Source organism: Carlito syrichta, unplaced genomic scaffold, assembly GCF_000164805.1.
Source record: "Carlito syrichta isolate Samal-C Ts95f unplaced genomic scaffold, Tarsius_syrichta-2.0.1 Scaffold316499, whole genome shotgun sequence".
Taxonomy (NCBI): domain Eukaryota; kingdom Metazoa; phylum Chordata; class Mammalia; order Primates; family Tarsiidae; genus Carlito; species Carlito syrichta.
In genome coordinates, this window is record NW_007260595.1 from 78,089 (window position 1) to 88,316 (window position 10,228).

The 10,228-nt window shown below is 37.7% G+C and overlaps 1 protein-coding gene and 1 pseudogene across 3 annotated transcripts in view; one reads left to right on the forward strand and one right to left on the reverse strand.

Moving 5' to 3' along the window:
• The window catches only part of ERCC4 (ERCC excision repair 4, endonuclease catalytic subunit), a 32,953-nt gene that overhangs the window by 17,516 nt on the left and 5,209 nt on the right, over nt 1–10,228 (reverse strand). For 2 of the 3 annotated variants that reach the window (XM_008074596.1, XM_008074595.1), the window contains exons 3-6: nt 6,458–6,653; nt 5,366–5,573; nt 2,357–2,537; nt 625–753 (exon numbers count right to left, since the gene is read on the reverse strand). In XM_008074596.1, the coding sequence (XP_008072787.1) occupies nt 625–753; nt 2,357–2,537; nt 5,366–5,573; nt 6,458–6,653 (714 nt within the window). The remainder of the gene's footprint in view (nt 1–624; nt 754–2,356; nt 2,538–5,365; nt 5,574–6,457; nt 6,654–10,228) is intronic. The other variant, XM_008074597.1, reaches the window with a different exon arrangement.
• Nucleotides 7,839–8,152, forward strand: LOC110594624 (annotated as a pseudogene).

Consider the following 10,228-nt stretch of genomic DNA (forward strand, 5'->3'; position numbering starts at 1 on the left):
GAGCCCAGCAGGTGAGGCTGCGGTGGCCGGGAGCAGCCACTGCACTCCAGTCTGGGTGACAGAGTGAGACTCCAACCCAAAAAAACAAAACAAACAAACAAAAAAAGTTAGTGATTTTTATAATACCTACAAGATAGACATTGGAACAAACCTATATCCACTTCATTCTAGTACATTTATGTGTTTTGATATGTTAAGCACATATATGTGCTAAGATAGGTTAAAATTCTCCACTCTGACTTTACATTTATGTGTTTTGATATGTTAAGCACATATATGTGCTAAGATAGGTTAAAATTCTCCGCTCTAGTCTTTAATCTGACTATAAGTGCCAAAATAGTAATTACTTTGAAATTAAAAAAAAAAACCCCAATATATAGTTCTTCATGTGGCATACTCTTGATTGATATTTGGTATTTGTTATTTGGAATCCCTTTGCAAGGATTCCAAGACTTGTCATGCTGAACACTTCTAACATATATTACGTATGTCAGATACAACATGTATATATACAGCACACTCTTTTCATATGACTGAAGATTTCAAATTATACTTAACTTGATAAACATTTCTATATCAAATATTTAAATGAAAGACACATTTAAAGACAACCCTACAAGATACCTTGCTCTTCTTTGATCTCCATTTTTTCAGACATTTTGACTTTTTTACTAATTTTCACATCTGGAACACGATAAACCCTTGCTCGAGCATTTACAAACATTGAAGTGCTGGAGTCAAGAAACAGCCAACCTAATATGAAGAGTTTTAAAAAAAAGTACCTTCAATTTATGGCTAATTTTAGATATTCTGATGGTCATATGACATACACACACAACTGGTCACCATCTTATTTTCCTACTAATCACACTTTCTCCCACTGTCATGGCCTCTGTCACCGTTGGACTAGACAAGCGGTTTTCAGTGTGGTCCATGGACTCCTGAGGGTCTCCCAAGATGTTTTCAGGGAATGTACGATGTCAGAACTTTTCTGAAATTAATACTAAGACATTATTTGACCTTTTTCACTGTGCAGACATTTCCAGTGGTAGTGTAAAAGCTCTGATGGATAACTGCTGGTGTCTGAGCAAGGCAAACCAAGGCAGTGTTATGAAAGTGTACTATCAGTCAATGCATTCTTTACTGTCATGCTTCTGTACTTTATCACTTAAGAATGTCCCTGAGGAAGTAGTGAAAACTGTTGTTGTCATTATTATTATTTGAGTCAAGGTCTCACTTTGTTGACTGGGCTAGAGTGCTGTGGCATGATCACAGCTCACCACAGCCTCAATCTCCTGGGCAATCCTTCTGCCTCAGCCACTCTGATATCTGGGACTACAGACACACTCCACCACTCCTGGCTTATTTTTTTGATTTTTTTGTAGAGATGAGGTCTTGCTATACTCCTTAGCCTGGTTTCAAACTCCTAGGCTCAAGTGGTCCTCCTCCCTCCACCTCCCAACGTGCTGAGATAAGAGGTATGGGCCACCACCCCGGGCCAAGAATTATTAACTGTTTAAATCTTGACTGCAGAGGTCTATGGACCATATTTTAAAAACCACTGGTCTTGTCAAGCAGTGACAGAGGCCACAGTAATGATAGAACATAAGACGGTGGCCAGCTGTATACATCTTTCTTTACAAATCTCTTCAGCTCTTCAGTTTTTGGCACTCTAGCTGATGACACCCCACACTCTCTTGCTTCTTCTTTGGGGAAAATGAATTTTAAGTTCTTAACAACTAAACTTCCAGAACACAACCTATTTCTAAGTTGGGGACTGCCTGTACTACACACAGTCTTTTCTAGAATTAAAATTTCCCAGAATGGATATGAATATTTATACAGAACAGAAGTTAAGTAGGTGGAAACATTAGCTATCAATAAAACCTACATCCTTGTGCTATGAACATAAAACATAATTTGAACTTGAAACGTAATTTGAAGTCTCAGTATAAGATTTAGTTGAGCAGGCTTGGTGGCTCAGTCTGTAATCCCGCACTTTGGGAGGCCGAAGTGAGTGGACTGCCTGAGCCTGCGGGTTTGAGACCTGCCTGGGCAACTTGGCGAGACCTCATCTCTACAATAAATCAAAAATCAGCCGGGCGTGGTAGCACGTGCCTGTAATTCCAGCTACTCGGAAGGCTGAGGCGGAAGGATCGCTAGAGCCCAGTGGGTTGAGGCTGTGGTGGCCGGGAGCAGCCACTGCACTCCAGTCTGGGCGATGGAGTGAGACTCCAACTCAAAAAAAAAAAAAAATTTAGTTGAATATAGCACTCCTTACACCTGATTCCCCTGAAAAATCTAACACTGTATTCAAATCAGATCCTAGACTATCATTAGTATTTTTATCTCCTACCTGAATTCTGACCAAAAGCCTTTTCTGTTGCTCTCAGAGATTCCAGAAGATTAAGAAATGTGACACAATCATACTGAGAGAGATACTGCAGCAACGTTCGTAATATCTTCAAATCCTGAACTAAGGATTTAGTCTTGGCTCCAAGTTGATGCCATAAAGGATCCAGATAATGACGGATTGTCTAAAATAAGAATAAAATTTAGTATTGCTAAAATATGTTTAATATAGTTATTCTTCATGGAAACCATACTTTCAAAAAGATTATTCTCTGTATACTAAAGATAGTTAAGATGGAAAATTTTATGTTGTTTATTTTATTACAATAAAAAATCCAAAACATTATTTCCCAAAAAAGTGGCTAGAAAATTTCAGTTCATAAAATTTTAATATTTAATTTTTCAAATATAGAGCAGAGTGTCTTATTTCCAGAATTCTTATGTTCAGATAGAGTCAATCTATCATTACCTATATTTACATTACTACTAGGAGAAAAAAGACCAGAAAAAACATCAGGTAACCAATTACTTGCTTTTCTGAACAGAGTCTAAACATGTACGTAGCTCAGACATGTTCAATTCCTGCCAACTTTGTGACCATCCTGCATGGTTAAAGATGTGGGATCCAGCTGGACTGTGGAGCAGAGGGTGAACCACACAGAGTGAATTAAATCAATGAACCATGATTTGTTAGTGTACAGATTAATTTTTTAAAAAGTAGATTCATGATGGAAAGATATTTGTTAACAATTGACTAAATTTAATTATTTTTAAGATTCCAAAAAGCTGCCTAAAACAAAGGACAGCTTTAAATATGTGTTATGCAGGTACCCCTATATCCACAGCTATGTATATGTACGTTTCCTTCACAAACTGATTCTGGAACTTTTAGGTACAGAATTATCTGATGTTTATCAGATACTTGGGGTCTGAGGAGAAAGCAGTGTCACTGCATGGCATCTTATCTAACACATTTAATACTGAGCAGGAGTACTATCTGGTTGACTGTATAATTTTTTATTTTTTATTTTTTTTGAGTTGGAGCCTCACTCTGTCGCCCAGACTGGAGTGCAGTGGCCGCTCCCGGCCACCGCAGCCTCGATCTGCTGGGCTCCGGCGATCCTTCTGCCTCAGCCTTCCAAGTAGCTGGAACTACAGGCGCGCGCTACCACACCCGGCTAATTTTTTGATTTATTGTAGAGATGAGGTCTCACCAAGTTGCCCAGGCGGGTCTCGAACCCGCAGGCTCAGGCAATCCACTCACCTCAGCCTCCCAAGGCGCGGGATTATAGGCTGAGCCACTGAGCCCGGCTGACTGTGTAATTTTTTGTCCTAAATAAAGAAATAAACTAGAACATTTGTGAGCATGAAATGATGAATAATTACTCCAAGACAACAGGTAGATACTGGTTCTGTTCTAGACAAACTAGGACATATAATTAAAATCATCCTATAAAAGTTTACGTATTTTAACAAGATACTAGCTATGTCTATTTTTAGATGTAGTTACTAAAAGAATGTCTAAAACAATACTTTGACTCTTACTAACCAGGGGATGATAAACAGAAATCTAGTACGAAACATATTAAGCTATATTGTGAGAGATTTTTAAAGAATCACCATGAGCTAAATTGTAAGAAACTTTAAGCATAGAGGAACAGAATATAGTTTTATATATCAATATTTCATAGTTAACTGACTTTTTCAAAGAATCAGAGAAATGAGAAGTTAAATTTTTCCAATTTTATTATTACAATGCATTATTTCCAGTGACAAAGAGATTAATTAATTTCGAGTTTAAAAGAAAGGAACTTGCAGCCAGGTGCATGGCTCACGCCTATAATCCCAGCATTTTGGGAGGCCGAGGTGAGAGGATTGCCTGAGCCCACGGGTTCAAGACCAGTCTGGGCAACTTGGTAGACCTCATCTCTACCATAAATTAAAAAATTAGCCAGGAGTGGTGGCGTGTGCCTGTAGTTCCAGCTACTTGGAAGGCTGAGGCGTAAGGATCACCTGAGTCCAGCAAGTCGAGGCTGCAGTGGCCATGAGTGTGCCATTGCACTCCAGCCTGGGTGACAGAGTGAGACTCCAACTCAAAAAACAACAACAACAACAAAACGAAAGGAAATTGCTCAATCAAAATATGAAGAAAATAGCAGCCAGAAATTTCTAAAAAGTCAACATTTGCTGGATCTATTTTCAGACATTTATATATCTGCATTAATATTAATCTATTATAAAAATGTTAGGCTGGGCTCGGTGGCTCAGCCTGTAATCTCAGCACTTTGGGAGGCTGAGGTGAGTGGATTACCTGAACCTGCGGGTTCAAGACCAGCCCCAGCAACTTGGTGAGAACTTGTCTCTACAATAAATCAAAAAAATTACCCGGGCATGGTAGTGCACACCTGTAGTTCCAGCTACTTGGAAGGCTGAGGCAGATAGATCGCCAGAGCCCAGCAGGTCAACACTGGGGTGGCCGTGAGTGTGCCACTGCACTCCAGCCTGGGTGACAGAGTGAGACTCTGACTCAGAAAAAAAGTTAGTTAGAGTAAAAATTCCTTGAACTAAAAGTCTTACCATTTTTTCAATTCAGAATGTAATTTTAAGACAGAGCAAGTTTTACATTCCTCAATAATGAAAATTCATCTATATTATTTTTTATTCCACAAGAGGTCATAAATTCATATAGGATTCTGAAGCATTCTTACATAAAACTCTCCTATCTGTAGATACCTAATGTCATATCAAAGCAAAAAAGTTATTTATCCTCTTCTTGGTTATAATTAAAACAATCATTTACTGTAAAACTGCAAGTCAAAGTTATGCTTATATCCAATCCACATATTTTGCTACAAATTATTACTTTCCAACAAACCAAAGCTATATTTTAAATCATCTCCAATTTAATTATAAAATAACAATAAATTCCTATGAACATTGCAAATATTAAAATAACTTGCATGCTTTAAAATTACAACATAACTGTGCTTAAGAAGGAAGATGAAAAGAGTACCTTGTCAAAAGGTTTTCCAATAGCATTTTCTAAAGACAAATCTTCCACTTCAAGTGACGGATTATGGCATTTTAGTTCCTTTAAACAAGCGTTTAAAATGTCCAGGATAGCAGTCTGTATAGCAAGCATGGCAGGTGTCATAGAAACATGGATTTCCACAACTTCGGGTTTGTGCTGTTCTAAGAATGAGTTTACTGCTACATGGAACCTACAGAGACAGATTATTTTTCAAATATTTTCTAGAGTTTCAACAGCTATGTATTTCTGGTCTTTGTTTAATACTCTAATTGTTTTTATAAATACAATTAAACAAACAAAATGGAAAGCAAAAGGACAACGTTTTCAAAAATACTCTGAACCTCAATGAATGGAAGTACTGAGTTATTCAAATGAGGCAGGGATCAGCAAACTATGGTCTGGGCCCAATTCAGTACCTCTTTTTATAGTGTTCTTGGAACATGCCACACCCACTGTTTACACAAGTAGTCTATGGATGCTTTCAGGCTCTAATAGTGGAAGTAATTGTGACAGACCATAAGGCCTGCAAAGTCCAAAATATTTACTATCTGGCCATTTACAGGAAAAGTTTGTTAGTCCCTAAAATAAGGTATAATCAAGAAAGAAAAAATACTGTAATCTTAAAATAATGCATAGCAGAATCAAAAGATATGTTAGTATAGTTTGCAAAAATGTTTGAAACTTATTTTTCTTAGAAATTTACATAAATTCTTCAAAATCTTCACACTTTATTTCCATGATGAGTAATTTTCACAGCAGAAGTGATAGTCAGCCAATAAATCTGCAGTTCAACTAAAGCTGTTGTATATGTGGGTCTCTAGATCTCTCAGAATCAGAATATAGTCAACTAAATGTGGATTTGATGGACAACCATAAAAAGAACCACCAAACCTCAGTCTACTTTTGAAAAAATGTAAATGTGGTGACCATGTATTTACATCTGGATGAGTTTATTATAAAACTGACTAGCATCTATCAAATACAATTACAGCAAATTTTATATTACATTACATCAAAATGCAACTAAATTACAGCAGAGCCTCTCACAAAAATTTGTCACATATTGCAAGTTACCTTGGCCATAGATACAGCTTCTTCACAAAAAGATTTCTCATCACTCTCTCCACGTGGCAAAAACCAGTATCAAAGGCAACGGCATTGTCTGTAAAAGCTTTAATGAAGCCACGTTTATTTTTCTGGCGAAAGAGGCGCAAGATGAATGCTTCTTGACAAGACTCAATTATTCTGTGGGCTCTATACACCAAGATGCCTGGGGGGTGGGGGATTATAGTTTAAATTACAGCACGTAGGAAATTTTTCATATTTACTTTCATTCATTCATCCTCTTCTTGATTGTAATTAAGAGATAATTTATTTATAATCACAAAGGATTTATTTTTTATGAGTATATGAGAACAGGTAAGCACTGTTCTATACTAGGGATATAGGCACAAACTAAACAGATGTAAATCTCTGCCTTCATGGAATTTATAATAAGCAACATAAATAAGTAAAATATTTAGTACATTACAAGTGCTAGGGAGAAAAATGAACCAGGGAAGGAGGAGAGAAAGCATGAGGGGTGTGGCCTCACGGAGGTGATTTCTAAGTAAAGGTTGGATGGAGACCAGGAGGTGAGCTTGTGACTGTGCCAAGAGAGTTCCAGGCAGAGGGAACAATAAGAGCAAAGGCCCTAGGGTGGGGTGTGTCTGGCATGTAGGAGGAATTTCTAAAGCAAAGTAGATCACTGATTCTCTTTTTACATATGAATCACATGAGGGCAACACAAAACAGCTGCATTTTAGAAGTCTGAGCAACATCTGCATCATCTATTGTCATAATTTAACTCAGAATCATAATATAGTCAATTAAGAAGTAAATTAGCTCATTTAAAATAAAAACCTTTATATTTAGTGGCCCCACTCTCCCTCCCCAGGCTCCCTCCCATACCTCCCCACTGATGTCACCTCTCCACTGATGTCGGATGCGAGAGCCTTTGCTTAAGTAAAAAAATTAGGCTTCACTTGGAGAGAATCAAACAAAGGTTGGACAACTACTTTTCCAGAACAGAAAGGAAACTGATACATCAGAAAAGGTGACTAATAAACGTACCAAAAGAATATGGCAGGCAAGTGGATCACCTGAGCCTGCGGGTTCAAGACCACAGCTGGGCTTGGTGGCTCAGCCTGTAATCCTACGCCTTAGGAGGCTGAGGTGAGTGGATTGCCTGAGCCTGCGGGTTCGAGATGTGGGCAACTTGGTGGGACCTCATCTCTAAAATAAATCAAAAAATTAGCCAGGTGTGGTAGCGCCTGTAGTTCTAGTTACTTGGAAGGCTGGGCCGGAAGGATTGCTGGAGCCCAGCAGGTCGAGGCTGCGGTGGCCGGGAGCGGCCACTGCACTCTAGTCTGGGCCACAGAGTGAGACTCCAATGTAAAAAAAAAAAAAAAGGAATATGGCTGCACAGATACCAGAATCTGACCAGATAAAACAGTTTAAGGAATTTCTCATACCTACAATAAGCTTACAGAAAACTGCTTTTAGGACTGTGCTTAAGACTTCCCAAGAGTAGTAAAACCCGAAGAGACCACTTGTTCAGAACATTGCTTACAGAAATATTTTAAAATGACCCAAAGAATATCCATGAGAGTTCAGGAATATCAAATTCAGTAGAATGAAGCCCTGACAGCTAAAGCATGACTCCTGGCCCACCATGACAAAAGTGGGCCTACCATGGCAGTGCTCCAATGGCTGCTGTGCTGGAAGTGAGGACTCGCCTGACAATCCCCTGACAGCAGTAGCTACCATGCTGAACCATCTGTCACGACTGTTTGGCAAACAGAAACCACTTGAGAAACAAAATCGCTATTTACCAGGAATAATCAAAATAGGTCTTATTGTTCAATGAAATAATAAGATTCAACATTTATTGGGGCCTTAAGATTTAGCTTGGTTACTTGATTGGAAAAATAAACCATTGTTTCTTCAATTGTGACTATCAATTTTAAAGCAAATTATGTGTTCAATCATGTATGAGACAGAAATCTGGATTACTAAAAGTAAAATAAATGGAAATATCACTGAGCAGTTGTTTGTACTATATAGTACCATAGTATTCTGACTAGACTGTGGATATGCTGAAGTGCTTTTTAGTCAGGATCATCCTCCAAGTACTCCTGTTCATTCATGTCTGTCTCAAATGCTGGAGAATACATAAAATAGTTACTTGCTAATCATTTTAGTGTCTGATTCTTTTCTTACCCCCCATCTTGTGTTGGGTTGGGCATCACATATTCTTATCCAACCTACATTTTCACATATCTTCAGGAAACATCCAGTTTGAGACTAGTTTGGGAATGTTAAGAGTTGACTGTTAGGCTCTAGTGGAGTCTGTGTTTGTGTTTTGCTCAACCGCTGAGTCCAACATGAAAAGATTCTGTCTCACCAACAATATATATAGTTTATTCTCAGCTATGACGTGATCAGTATAAATAAAAGTAAACCCAAGTTAAAAAAAACCCTATTAATAAATACTTTTAATACATTTTTTTCTGGGTGGCACAATTATGACACCTCTGAATCTCAAAAATAAGAACAATTATACATGTTTCCTTATTTATAAAATGAGAATACAAGATCAGAAGACCTTTCATATGTGTGTGTGTGTGTCTATGTCTATGTACACACACGCACATATATGCCATTTTGATAGGGTGTGAATAGTGATAAGTTAGGGAGAAACTTGAGATGACATAAGGGTATACAGACATCATTTCTGGAATAAAGACTCAATTACTCTATGATGAGTCTCAGTCTTTTAGATGTAAATCAAACTGGTTATATATATTTGCTATATATGTACTTGCCTATTTTTGATCCAGGTCTCACCACTCATAGAACCTAGAAAATGATACTAATGATGTTTTAATAGTTCAATAAACTCAGTCCATATTTTATCTTTTGGATGCTTAAGTGTTTGATTGAGGCAGATGGAGTTAAAATTTACTCTAGCTAAGCAAATTATTTTTCAGATATGGTAAAAATTAATAGTGTTATTTAGGAATTTGTAGATAAAGAATTTTCAATAACCCCTCTCAGTACATGTATATAACTAATTTACTACTCAGAAAATATCCTGTACCTAGTCAGTGGGTTTTTCTAAGGACTCTATGGGCTACATTTTGTCAGCCTGTACTGAAATATTACATAAAGTTAAGAATCATAAAGAAAAGGAGAACTTCAACTTAAGAAAATGTTGTGCTCTAAAAGGTTGTCATTATTCTGGAACCCAGAAGGAAGAAGAGAACTAATGCTATATCCCAACACTGGAGTAGGTGCTTTTATAGATTAATGCATTTAATTCTCATGATAATTCTATGCAGCAGGTATCATTACAAGAACAAGAAAGGGAAGCAACTTGACCAAGACCACCGGGCAAGTTGACAGGAGGTCAAAGACTCCCAATCATGTGTTAAATCTTTATATTCTTACTGATACCACCTTGAAACCCTCAATTAAAAATAAATAAATAACAATATAAGCAGGTTAGGCTTTTGGAAGTAGTTTTAATCCCATAAAAGCCTACTTTAATTTTTATGTTCCTATGTCATTTTGTAGCTCATGCTGTATGATAACTCTTTATGTATCTGTTTCCTCCACTAAACTTCTGAGGACAAGAACATCTTTTTTTGTTTTTTGAGTTGGAGTCTCACTCTGTTGCCCAAGCTGGAGTGCAGAGGCTGCTCCTGGCCACCACAGCCTAGACCTGCTGGGGCTCCGGTGATTCTTCTGCCTCAGCCTTCCAAGTAGCTGGAACTACAGGTGCGTGCTACCACGCCTGGCTAA